The sequence below is a fragment of the Chelonoidis abingdonii genome, chromosome 1 (genome assembly GCF_003597395.2).
Source record: "Chelonoidis abingdonii isolate Lonesome George chromosome 1, CheloAbing_2.0, whole genome shotgun sequence".
NCBI classification, from domain to species: domain Eukaryota; kingdom Metazoa; phylum Chordata; order Testudines; family Testudinidae; genus Chelonoidis; species Chelonoidis abingdonii.
Window position 1 is genome coordinate 29,080,788 of NC_133769.1, and position 13,817 is coordinate 29,094,604.

The 13,817-nt window shown below is 41.7% G+C and overlaps 1 protein-coding gene across 4 annotated transcripts; it reads right to left on the bottom strand.

Moving 5' to 3' along the window:
* Positions 1–366: 366 nt before the first annotated feature.
* SYPL1 (synaptophysin like 1) lies at positions 367–8,862 on the bottom strand. 4 transcript variants are annotated; one of them, XM_075072736.1, is made up of 5 exons: positions 8,806–8,862; positions 7,504–7,622; positions 5,755–5,959; positions 1,990–2,178; positions 367–498 (listed from the first exon to the last, which is right to left on the bottom strand). In XM_075072736.1, exons 1-5 carry the CDS (start codon positions 8,860–8,862, stop codon positions 367–369), a joined length of 702 nt encoding a protein of 233 aa, XP_074928837.1. The 4 variants fall into 4 exon arrangements, with proteins under 4 accessions (XP_074928837.1, XP_032643206.1, XP_074928886.1 ...); XM_032787315.2 differs by having other exon boundaries at positions 8,794–8,862; XM_075072785.1 differs by lacking the exon at positions 1,990–2,178 and having other exon boundaries at positions 8,794–8,862.
* Positions 8,863–13,817: the final 4,955 nt, after the last annotated feature.

Genomic DNA, 13,817 nt, shown 5'->3' on the forward strand with positions numbered 1-13,817 from the left:
AATTAGTCAGTCACATTACAGAATTCAAATCAGTTTCTTCCCACAGATGTTAACTAGAACCACTTCCTGAAAAGGTGTGTATGTGTGAGGGAGTATTTGCCAAGATACTTAGGAGGGTCTGAACAATTTATTTTTAAATGAAGAAACTGCACTCATTTTAGAGTCATAATATATTTCAGTGTAAGACACTTGAAAATTTACATCCATATTTCTATGTGAGACATGCTTTAAGTACAAAGCAGAAGTTTACCCACTAATTTGTTTAAACTATTTGTTACTACTAAAATAAACTGCAGTGACTCCAAGTTGTTGGCAGCAGGATGCAAAATGGATGCTCTTTATGAAGTATCATCATCACCTTACTAATTATATTCCTGTTGGTGGTGGATAGATTCCTGAGCTTCGGGGAGTTGAGTTTGATGGGTTATGCAAGCTGGTCTCCTTGTATACAAACCAAACATTTCCTCCCCACAGAATCATGTTAAGTAATCCAAAAACCTAGCGGGAGGTTAAAAAAATTATATATAGTAATAGTATTAAACTCTTGTGGAGCACAAATTTGAAACTAGCAAGCCAAACTGTTTGCTTGCAACACTCCTTTAGAGATTTAAACCTGCAAATTGTTTTAAATATTAAGTTAATTGATCCTCTTTCTACAGGGATCTACTCATTGGTAGGCCAATTGCTCCATGAGTTAGCAGTGAGAGTTATGGCTAATGAGCAAGCATCCTCATTATAGAGATGTAGGACCACGTCACCAATATGCAAGGAATTATGCAGTTCCTCCATTTACTGAATGGAAACTGCATGTGCTTAATCCCTTAATGCATGCCAGATCTCTACTGGCCTAGTGAGCAAGTGCAAGATCACTTTTGAACCCAGATTCTTACTGTTTAATACAATGTACTCTTGGCCACACTCCTTATACTTTAATAAAGGGGGAGAAGCTTGTTCTCCATCACCACAAGAACACTGTGCAATTCCCAGGCCCTAAAGAGAGCTTTCCTTAAGTCTTTGTTCTGGAGTATGTGGAGAAGTTTAACAGTTTCTACAAAGGCAAGGTTCTACACCTAGATATAGAAGTCAGGCAATATCTAGTTTACTCCTATTGGAGACACCACACATGAACTTAAAAAAATAAATCCACTTGGGGGCTTCTTTGCACTCACTGAGAGGGGCTATGGAGAGAAGTGATGTGGAAGCTTAAGAGAAAGGTACCTGGAAGAGAGATTCCCAAATGACTTTTAAAGCCATCTTTCTGCAAGTTAAATTACACAGCTTTGCCAAGAACAGTTTAAGAGGAAACAAATGTTACTTTGGTTAGTGCTTTCAGCAGCAGATTAGTAACTGCGCCTCTGCCGCCTCTGCCCAGGAGCCTCCGCCGCCTGGGGGACACCAAAGCCCTGGGCAGGTGGGGGAAATCCCCACATTCCCAACCCTGCTCCCCCAACCCCATTCCCTGGTGGCCAGGCCAGGTGTGGGGCAGGGGAAGCGCCTAGTGCCCCCTATCCCCAGCAGATGCCGGGGGGGGGGAGGGGAGCAAGGGAAGCCCCAGAACAGTGACCCCAGCTGCAGCTCCAGGACTGGAAGAGCTCTCACTACCTGCTGTAGCCTGGGGCCACAGCGGGGTTGACAGAGCTTCTCTGGTCTTGGGACCGCAGTTTGGGGGTGGAATGGACACAAAGAGGTGGGGCCATGGGCAAGGTCATATGTGGAGGGGGTGGAATGAGTGCTGACTAGGGGCGGGACCACAGGTGGAAGGGGTGGGGTGGCCCCCCTTTCCCACTTGCTCTGGCCCAGGGCCCTAGGAAACCTTAATCTGCCTTGGAGTGCTTTGCCTTAGGATGAATAGCATACATGACTGGTAACCCATGATGGAATTTCAGTAAAACTAAAAACAGGCACTACAGAGAAGACCATCAAGTGTGTATTGCAAGTTCAAGTGCAATACAAGCAAGGTTAGGATGCTATAAGTCTTGACATACGTACCACAGACATATTCAGAGTTCCCATGCCGGTAACAGAAGCAAACAAACAAGTTGATCCTGGTAATTTGCAAGATGCAATTTCCTGAACAATGCTGGGACCGGTGGATATTTTTATATCAGTAAGTGCCTTCGCCCAGGCTGAAGTGCTAACCAGCCACAGAAAAGCAACCATGACAGTAATAACCAAGTCCTGTAACAAAAGACAACTGTCAGTCAATTACCACTTCCACAACAGAATTAAACACTTTCCAGTTAAGGGGAAAAAAAAAAAAGTGAAAAAATTTATCAGACTTACAGTCAAGATACAACATAGCTACATATGCAATTAGACAGTGAGTGAGGAAATATCTTTAGTGGACCAGCTTTGCTGGTGAAAGACACTTTTGAGCTCAACAACAGCTCTTCTTCAGGTCTGTACCTACTGACTTACCTGTGCAAACATATTAAGCCAGTTTAGTTAGGCAGTCTCAGATACTAGTTTTCTTTGTGAACATAATACAAGTTACAGAACCAGTACTGTAACTGACTACAGATCTGTCTACACCCCTCAATACTAAAAAGGTTATACGCCTCTAACTTAGCGGCTATTGACTAAAATATGCTGGCTAGCATATAAAGATATTATAATACAGTGTGTATTATCCACCCCATGAGTGTGCTTAATGCATAAATACTGGAACAGTAATATAGCCTAAACTTCCTATACCATAATCCTGTTCACTTATGCCAAGTCTCCAATAACACCTTGCATTTGTTGAAGCAAGCATTTGGAATAAGCAGACAGGAAACTTGTCAAAAAAATCAAGTTAGAGATGGAAATACCTTCACAGATCAGTGCCTGAAATGCTAGTATCCAAAAGAAAAATAAGGAACAAAAGTTAGGGAACTGGAACAAACTGATGGGTTGGATTTTAGTGATATGTAAATAAGTATGTAAGTCAAATACCACCAGCTGAAATGTGCAACTTGGGAAGCACACCTTTTACGTAAGGGGAACATAACATCGCCGCATGGGACTGTTTTGGGGAGATTGGTGTTGTATACAACATTTTTCCTGTACCTACTACATTAATAAACCTGATTGATACTGGTTATTTGGTCTCTTAAGTATATTTCATAATGAACTAACTAAATGTAGTCAGGCAATTAACTATACAATTTGTCAACAGTTCAGATAGGATGAATCCACTTCTCTCTGATTTGGAGGCCCGCACTCCAAAAAAGTTATTTAAAACATGGCAGAATGTTTGGTCCAGTTTGGTGTGATAAGTTATCCTCAACATTCACCCCTACTCAGAACTGGCACAGAGGCTCAGGAGAATCAATTTGTGCTTGAGAACGCAGTACTGATCTCTTTAATATTAGATCTCTTGGTACACAGAGCTGGAAAATGTCATTCTGCTGTTTGAAGTGCTGCAGTTTTTAAGTTGTCCAATATGTAGACTCTGAATTATTCAGAGAATTGTCTAGACATTAGTGATTATCTTCACAAAATCCCCATGAGGCAGGAAGTGTGTTACTAAGTGTCTTGCCTAAGGTCACACAAAGTCTACAGAAAAGCTGATATCTGGGTTCCAAGCCAAGTCCCAGGCCTGACCCACTAGAAGATTTAGAATAGCATGTCAATTAGGAGTATAATAATTTAAAAACAAAACAAACACACGGTAATGCAGTTATACTGGTTTAAGCGCTAGCACAATGTTAACACAATGTGCCTTATACTGATATAGCTTATTCTATTTTGGGAAGTGAAAAAAGCTATACCTATAGAAGTGTTTTTATACTGTTAAAATTGCATTCACATATGGAGTAGGCGGGGAGGTTTGCCATTTAACTATACTAATATAGCTCTTTCTAGTTTAGCCCTTAGCCACAAGGCCTTCCTTTACAGATAGTGAAAGTCCCCCAGGCCACCAAGCCCTGTCTCTCACAGTTTCCAATTTGTCCAAATGGCACCTTAAGTTTGGGTAGTAAAACTTAAATTAAAGTTAGAAGTAGTTTTAACATCCATGCTTTAGGTGGTATATCTGACCCCTAAATCTTTCTGCCTTTAACAAGACAAAAAGCAAAAAAAGCATGTCTCTCATTGCAGTGTGAAAAAGCCTGCACAAAGGAAACTGCAGAATTGACAATATCCAGACAGCAGTCAAGTTGCCCAAAATATTTTTCTGTAGTGTTGAGTTTTAAAAACAACACTAATAGGGGAAATATTTTCATATTTAAATTAGATTTAAATTGACTGCGACCCTTTAAACTAAGTATTAATTTACTAGTTTTGTTATTTTAAGCAGCAAGATCCAAAACCCAAAAGTCTGATTATAGCCACGCTGCAAAGATCAAAGATAAGATGACCTTCACAGGCACACTTAAAACGTAAGCATCAAACTTATTGCATGCATTTCACACTGCAGACTTAGGCCTTCATTCTGCAATCAGATTGTACATGTGAACTTTGGAAACCACAAAGTCCCATTGTCTCCAGCCAGTCACTATTGTAGACCCAAATGCAGAAATTAAGGTTCTATATTTCTAGTCATTTAATCTGCAGCAATAAAGACGAAAGCCTGTTTTCTGTGATCCATTCTTGTAGTAAGATTCCCAGTCTGGTAAAGTATTTGAAGTCAATTCCTGATTACAGCTGACTGTCAGAAGATTTCAGTTAAAGGAGGATAATAATTTAAAACTAAAATTGGCTTAAGTTTTTATTTACATATTAGTTCTTTAGCAATTTAAAGGCTGTAAAATGGAAAAGAGAAGAAGGAAGAGTGGAAGTTCTTTACACATCTCCCAGTTGTTAGAATTTCAAATTAGAAGTTCTCTTAATGAGAAGCGTTTACCTGTACTGAAATAAAACAAGTCCAGGGCCACACTGATGTCCTTACTGTGATAAGCACAGACAAGATTGATAAGCGATAAAGTTGGTCTGCAGCCAACAACTCCTTTCAATACACTGAACTTCAAATCAAGAAATCTCAAATGCTTTGACCAGGCTATGCTCCTTTGTCCAGATTTGCAGTCTGAAGTCAGTGCAACCTGTGTTATTAGGTGTGTTAAAACAAGACATCCAAGTAACTTATCACTAGCCCTGCCCACCCTGAAAAAAAAACCCCACCTCAAACCAAACATCCTCCCCCAACACAAATCTTTACAAACCAAACATTAGTCTTTGTGTTTGCCTGTTTCTGTACCAAATTCATAGTAGTGTCATTGATTTAGTGGCAGCACTAAAAAGTTATAAAAGTCTATTTTGTTTTGAAGTAATATTTTCTGCCACTATGAGGCTAAATCGAACACTTATGCACGTACTTAGCCTTTAGCATGAGCAGTCCCATTGAAGTCAGAGGAATTCATGGGAGTAAATTACACACCAGTTAGAGAGTTTGCAGGATCTGTGCCTTAATCTTCGGTTTTCCTTTTCATTTACATTTTGTGAAGTTTAATAAAGAACCTCTTCCAGTAAATGGTATAGCATTTTAAATGCCATACCATTTATAAATTTAGTTTATATTTTAATCTAAAGTTGTAGTGGCAACAGTTTTCAACTTAATTTTACAAAGAAGTAACTAACTTGTTTCTTTTTAAAAATCAGTGATGTTTAATAAACCCAAGTGATTTAAAACCATTCCACACTATACACCACTTGACAATTTAAGTTTAAATTGATTATTTAAACATGCCTGTGCTGGGCAGAAATCATTTTTCCTTTCAGTGGTTTTAAAAATAATAATAAAAAAAAGACTAAAATAGTTTAGTGTTAGTTACTTACAATCAATGGGATTTTGCCAGTGTTTCGATACAGGTGCATGTACCCAACATATAGTACAAGGGCAGCAATACAGTAAAGGAATACCAAGACTGCAAAAAAAACAAAGAACTGTGCAGAAGAGGAGAAGTTGCCCACAAGGTGAAAGTCAGTCCAAGTGCCACTGCATCGTGTTGGATCTGGTACGCTAAACACAGCTGTATTCAACCTGTGGGGGGGAAAAAACAGTGCATTTTCCATAGCAAGACTTTGTCACACAAGTGGAAACCTCAGTATCTTAGCGTTTTATGAGAATAATGCTATCAACACTCCCACTGCATAAGGGATTCTTTAGATGAATAAATTGACCAGCAAATCAAATTGCTTAATACTCTCTCTATACACACCTCCTCCCCACCTTAAAGACTTAGAGATTTTTTCCACAAGACACGCCACACTGTTTAATACAAGTTACAACTGAAGACTAACTCAGAACCTGAAAGTTGAAGTTTAAGCCACTCGGATTTGGAAATAAGCCTAATTTAACTGTACTTAATTTAAGTAGCCTAAACTAAAACAGTTAGAGGAGAGCTTGCCAGCCAGGAAGCTACATCATGGGAGGGATAGCTCAGTGGTTTGAGCATTGGCCTGCTAAACCCAGGGTTGTGAGTTCAATCCTAGAAGGGACCATTTAGGGATCAGCCCTCCTTTGAGCAGAAGGTTGGACTTGGAGGTCCCTTCCAACCCTATGATTAGCTGTAGGGTAAATGCAAGCGTTTAGGCTCCTCCAACAGTTCTGCTGAGAGATTCAACTCAACCCTCCTGGGTTACTGAATGGACAGCAGAACAGATGTGCCCCCTCAAAGGGATACCCCCTCTGGATGTTGATTTGGGGCAAGGAGTCTTGCATCTTTTATACTAGCCATCAGCATCTGCTAAAGCACCAGTCCCACAGCCTGCTCTGCACAGCTACAGTCCTCAATACCTGTTGAGCATATTTACAGGATTGAGGCCTATGTTTATGAGGACTCCTTCTGGATGCTGGGAAAGAGGAGGAAACTTCACTCTTCTTCCTTCTCTATTTTTCTCCTAACCTTGCTGTTTATATTTGGCTGGGATTCCAATCATGTTTTTTGGTCTCCCTCTTCTATTCCCACACAAATATTGTTCCATCTTTGCTGCAATTTGTTATGGGCAACTACAAGCTTAAATTGACCATATTCATATATAAATCAGGTGCCTTAGCACAAAATGCCAGGTGAGCTTTCCTATTCAATACTTAAGCAAAATGCTATACCTAAAGGAAAAAAGTCTAAATTGGATCCCTCAATGGAAGTAGAATTATTCAATAGAAAGCATCTGTTAAAGACTTTAGAATTCCCTTAGAATTCTGTTTAAAGAATCAGCAATACTGTAATATTGAGATAACATGAAGGGTTTTAAAAAGTCTATAGATAGTTCTAACGATTCATGCACTGCTAAAGTACATGCTTTCAGCTCATGACAGTCATCAGGAAGGCATATATATCAATTTGGCAATACAATCTTTTGTCCCATCCACATAGCCTGCAGAGAGATGGAGACAAACATGCTTTCAGTATACTTCCCTGATTTCACAAAAATAGACCATACATTGCAGGATGTTTGAATTAGAATAAGATATGCACTTTTAAAAAAAGTAGTTAACCACTATAATATGGAGGAAACAAGTGAACCCAATAAAATTAGTGGGCAGTAGCAATGACAAAAAGGAAGTAAAAAAAATAGGCTCACCTGAATGGATAAGCAAAAACAGCTGTAACTGTTTTGTTCACAACACCTTTACAAGAAACTAAAATTGTAGTTGTACCTTTATAAACTCCACAGGTGGCAAAAACAAAGATGGAAAAAATCTATAGAAATTGAAACAATATATTAGTGCTCTCAGACTGTATGAAATCTAGTACAGTCCAAAATGGGAAGACAACATTAAATGATTTCAACATTCCCAAATAAGAGAGTTAGTGCATAGTGCTCCAGTAGCTATGTTCTGATTCAAATGAGTATGGTCATTGCCACAATATTTTTCTACAAGTAGTGCAGTCATTCATTTAATCAGAATTGCTCTCTTTTCACTTCAAAGAGATGTGGTTTGGATTTAAGCACTCCCCTAGAATCTAAAGAAAAATGTGAAACTAACTCCAAAGTGAAAACTAATAGTCCTTATTTTTCTTCACCCTTTTTATTTTCTTTAAAGTTGGTGAGTGCAAAAAAGTAAAACAAGTTTTTAGTTTTAGTTTCACTAATCCAAGGCATTTGTCACACCTAGAGAGGCCTGCTTTTAAAATTGAGAATTATTTTTATCTTTCACTGCCTTTGTTAATGTGCATCAGTGAAATAGCAAGACACATGGCAATTACCCAGAGAAACAGAGCCTGCTTCAGAAATACCAGTCCCCCCCCCACCCCCCAACTCCAATTTCAAGTCAGTGGAAAACCACCTATGCTTAGAACATTATTTATTAACATTCCCTTCCCAACCTCCACTGCCCAAACAAACAACAAAAACACAGGCCCAAGGCTTCCACTGACAGGAAGCAGTTTCTACATGGATCTTGGTCAATAGTTCTTGTTTCCCCTTCTCCACCCCAACAAAATGAAGACCCACCACACAGACACCCCAGCAGCACAAATATGCTGCAGTTATACCAGCTTAAACAAGTGAGGCAGGCACAGTCTGTCCCAAATACCAGATAAGAAGTTATTTTGTGGTGAAAATACTTTTAGTGGATAAAAAGAGATTTGGCTAATTCTTAGAGGCACTACCAACTTGGAGAGCCAGGAGACCCTTCACCAACCAAGCCATGCCCAAGCCCACATCTGCAAGCACTTGGCCTCATCAACATTCCTACCCCACAAAAGAGGCTGCTGTTACCCTACAAGCCCAGCCCTGCCCAGCAGGGGAGTTTGAAACCAACAAGAGGAATGGAGAGCCCTGAGGTGAAGGCTCTTGGCCTTTCACTCCCTTATGGCTCAGCTGCTCTATGAAAAACCAACCCCCCAGCTCTCCCTACCCCAGACTCACCCACTCAAGGACCTTAATGAAGCCAAGCGGCTCCAGCAGTGGGCTGAGATTGACTTGAAGGCCAAACATTTTCTGAGGAGAAAGATCAGCAAAGAGAGAGACAGACAATGAGGCCTGCAAGCAACCCACACATAAACCACCCACTGCTGGCAGCCAGAGAGGGGCCCTCTGCTGGTCCCTATAGGGCTTGCCTGACCAGGCCCCGCCCAGCCACAACCTGGAGCCAGTCCTGCCTCACCTCAACTGTCACCTCACAATGGGGCTGGGTGAGTGGCAGCTGCAGCTGGCCCCGCCCAGTGCTAGAGTTGCCTCCCTATTCCAAGGCTTCTACTTACCTGGCTGGGAGCTGCCTTCGGGGCACACTCGGGTGGGGAAAGCCTCACTGTTGCTTAAAGGCTTAGGGCATCAGGGTGTGTGCAAGGATCCCACTGTCAGTTAGGGCCCTTCTGTGGGCATGAGGGCTCTGCTGTCACTTGAGGCAGCACTGACATATCCAAAGGATGGTAAAGTTAGGGTCACAGCCATTGTGAGAGTTGTCAGACAAAATGTGGGGGAGGTTGGAGCTTGTCAGATGTGGCCCTAAGTGAATGGGGATGAGAGAGGCTGCTGGCCTGAGGTGGGTGGCTTGTGGAGTGAAGGAGACATTGGTATTCCTGGGGTGGGGAGGTTTCTTCCTCCCCTCCCCTCCCCTCCCCTCCCCTTCCCTTTCTCCCTGCACAGTATTCAGCTCCAGGGGTTGAAAAGTGCCACTACTACAAGGGATGACAAAGACAGCTCCATTACAGCTCCATCTGAGACCTGTCTCAGGGCCAAACCTTGTGGGCAAAGTGAACAGTATATCAGGGGGAGGGATAGCTCAGTGGTTTGCACATTGGCCTGCTAAGTCCAGGATTGTGAGTTCAATCCTTAAGGGGGCCATTTGGGGAACTAGGGTAAAAATCTGAGGATTGGTCCTGCTTTGAGCAGGGGATTGGACTAGATGACCTACTGAGGTCCCTTCCAACCCTAGTATTCTATAACAGCCTTCTCAGATTGGATGAAGGGTGGCAGGAGTGAAATAAAGGCAATGGTCACTGTAGCCACAGATGTGGAAGGCAGTTGCAGGCAACAAGCTACTTCTTCTTTCCCTTACCTGGGCTCCAGCTGGAGCCTAGTGACTGTGTGAGAACTGCAGGTTTAGGGGGCTCCGTATGAGTGTGAAGGCTGGTGGTTCAGAAGCTTTATTCAGTCATAAAATAGCTGAAAAAAATCATCCCATGACCCACCATAATCAAAAGATTTGGATTTTGTTGGTTATGGATCAAAAAGCGGGGCAGTGGGGAGAGGCAGTCATGCTGGGACAGTCCACTGGGTAAATGTTCCAGTGCCCTGTCCCTTGCCTTCTCCAGCTTAAGGAGGACACATGCAAGAAGCTAACTACCTGATTGCTGACTGGAAATAGAGAGGTTGCAATCCTGTGCTTCTGGGGAGATAAGGTTTGTATTATTGTTATGGAGGCACACGCTGCAGCTCCATATGTAAGGCTGAATTGAGTTTTCCACTTGTGGTGTCAGGAGATGGAGAACTCTGTGAGGCACTGGTGAATGGAGGTGGTAACCATCTTAACTGAGAACAGCCTGTGGCTTCAATCCCTTTGAGAACAATGGAAGACGACAGCCATTTTTAAAAAGGGCAATTCTTTATGAGAAGATTTTATAACTGCAGCTTCTGCTGAAGAATAAATGTACAGTTATGAAGAATAAGGGCAAAAATTATGATAATCTTTAACATAATCCCCCTCAAATGTAGCCTATGCAATGCTCAACACTTTCTTGAGTTTGAAATCCCATGCTTCTGGTTTTCCCAGAATTGTCCCTTTTCTGAGGTAGCTGTTCTGGGAAAAATGTAAGTGTGCTTGGTACCAACTGCCAGCTGTCCATTTTTATAGGCTCAGAATAACACTGGAAGTCCTAGTTTTTTGTGCCTCAGAAGTGGCCACCCTACCTGCTTCGGGGGGTATGACTGGTGTGTTTCTATCATGCAAAGGCACAAAGATCCAGCCAGGGAGGGAAGGAGAAGGGGAGGCTGCCAGGCCAGGAGGCAGGGAGGAAGAACCAGTCATTACACAGGCATAGGCTTGGACTGCTGCAGGAGCTGGCACCAGGGACACCTGAGTTTCTTCTCATATGCAAGGAAAGGATGCAGAGCTTGTGCGGTCTGAGTGCCGCTACAGGGTCCTGGAAATAGTCCAAGCCTGAAGCCATGAAGATGTTTTTTTCTCTGCCCGATTTACAAAAATAGCTGCCTCCTCACTTTTTTCCTCGTCTGGCACCTTCTCATTCACTCTCACTTATGCCAATGAGCATAATGACTCTCTCTCACACACAACATAGTATATGAAGTCACATAATTTATCCCTGTGTCATCACTTGATGTACTTATCCTTGAGAGATACGTGCCTACACTACAGCTCATAAAATGAATGGAGTAGGATCATTTGACATGAAATGCAAGAAAGGCTTGATATTGTAGATGTATTATTCTTCTGTTAGTATCTATAAAGTTCTATTGGAGCTGGTTTAATTCCTGGCATGTCAGTGTTGTTATTAAAGCAATGCGGTAGATATTCCCACCCTTGGGAAATTTTAAGAAAAATGCTATTGTAGACAAAGCCCCCAGGTGAAGAATGGCTCCTTTGCATTTGGCCTCAGCTCTGCTTACAAAAACCCATAATGAACTTTGGTTGTACACCTCTCTGCCTGGTGCCTCCAGCAGAAAAGAATGTGCTAACTAATATGTCCTGACGATCCACATGGGATACTTCCCTGTGACTTTTAAAAAAGATCTTTCCTCTGCTAATCCTACATTCTACCCCTGGAGATATTTTGGCAACATATACTCTATGTCTTCAGCATAAGCAACAGGATTTTATACAGAAACCTAAATTAGGAAACCTAATTGGTGACGTAGATACTGTTAACAGAACTGCATTTGTTGAAAAGCCTAGACAAAGAGATTCATCTTACAGAGTGCTGTTAAGTTTGCTGGGTTCAGACTCACATATTTATTGGAAGTCAGTTCCCAAAGCAAGGATCTGCTGCTGAGAAAGCCCTGTCCCTCACCCTTATGAGGCAGATTGCCGAAATGTTCCCTCAAAAAACATCTCAACCTCTGAGATAACAAGGACCCAAACACCTAAAATCTTTTTAGTTTGCGACCAGGCCCTTGAATTACAGCTAGCAGCCAGTATAGAGCACTGGTGTAACATGTTCTTCTCAGTCTGTCCTGCTCATTTTGAACTAGCTGAAGCATTTGAGTAAGCCCAAGTAAGCTTAAAGGTAAGCCCCAGGAACAGTGTTAATAGATGTGCCTCGGTGCTTAATTTGTAGTGCAAGAGGTGCTGGGGCTCAAGCAAGTTTTTTACTTTCATAACTGAGGCGCCACGCCCAGAGATGCTGGGGCTATGAACTGCCAAGCCTAGAAGTGCCTGGGCTCAGCCCTGGCAAACTCTGGCACAAATTAAGCACTCACGTACCTAAATTATTAAACCAGCCTCTGGAAATTGGCCGTATCAGTCGCTGTTAATTTAAAGGATGGAATACATCAAATATGGGTATTTTCATGCATTATGGTAATGCAGTGAAGCAATGCAATAGGGCAACTTACTCCAGCCATTGTCTAATTGAATACTGCATGCAGATGTGGTCGCCCCATCTCAAAAAAGATATATTGGAATTGGAAAAGGATCAGAAAAGGGCAACAAAAATGATTAGGGGTAAGGAACTGCTTCCATATGAGAAGAGATTAATAAGACTGGGACTTTTCAGTTTGGAAAAGAGACAGCTAAGGGGGGATATGATAGAGGTCTGTAAAATCATGACTGATGTGGAGAAAGTAAAAAAGGAGGTGTTATTTACTCCTTGTAACAGAAGAACTATGGGTCACCAAATGAAATTAATAAGCAACAGGTTTAAAACAAACAAAAGGACGTATTTCTTCACACAACACACAGTCAATCCTGTGGAACTCTGCCAGAGGATGTTGTGAAAGCCAAGAATATAATAGGGTTCAAAAGAGAGCTGGATAAATTCACAGAGGATAGGTCCATCAATGGTTATTAGCCAGGATAGGAAGGGATGATGTCCCTACCCTCTGTTTGCCAGAAGCTGGGAATGAGCGACAGGGAATGGATCACTTGATGATTACCTGTTCTGTTCATTCCCTCTGGGGCACCTGATTAGTCACTGTTGGAAGACAGGATACTGAGCTAGGTGGACCTTCGGTCTGACCCAGCATGGCCGTTCTTATATTCTAATTAGCACAGCACAGGAATGAATATGTATAGAGCAGGCTTAATTTGTTGTTTGGTAATATTGGCAGAAATGTCAAAATTTTAGTGTATTGTACTGTCATCTCTATTACATTCCATTTTGATTCTTTTACTGCCCTCATTATAGTAGTATCTGACTGCCTTCAGTTTTGTATTAAACAATATTAGAGAAACAAGGTGAGTGAGGTAATGTCTATTATTGGACTAACTTCTGTTGGTGAGAGAGAGAGAGAGAGACAAGCTTTTGAGCTATACAGAGTTCTTCTTCGAGTCTCAGATTTCTGTAGCTCAAAAGCTTGTCTCTTTCTCTCACCAACAGAAGTTGGTCCAAAAAATGATATTACTTCACCCACCTTGTCTCTCTACTATCCTGGGACTGACATGACTACAACACCATTGCATATTAAGCAATATGACTAACTTTGGTCACAAATGGTTTGTTCTTCCTCTCACACTTCTGCCCTGGGGAGAAGATATGTGCTACGTAGGATTTTATTCTGGTAGAATTTTTGTTTGTTTTGTTTTAGGCACATGATGTTCTGGGTTTTTGTTAGAGCAGGCAAGTTTCGAGAAGTGCACATTGCACTTGGAGCAGATGGTGCTGAGGGTTGTGATGTTCCTTAGTTCCACAGGGAGCCCTTTCTACAGTCCCAGACTGGCGCCTGAGGAAGCTCAAGTTTCCTACATAAACAAGCTATACCCTTATGGCAGAAAG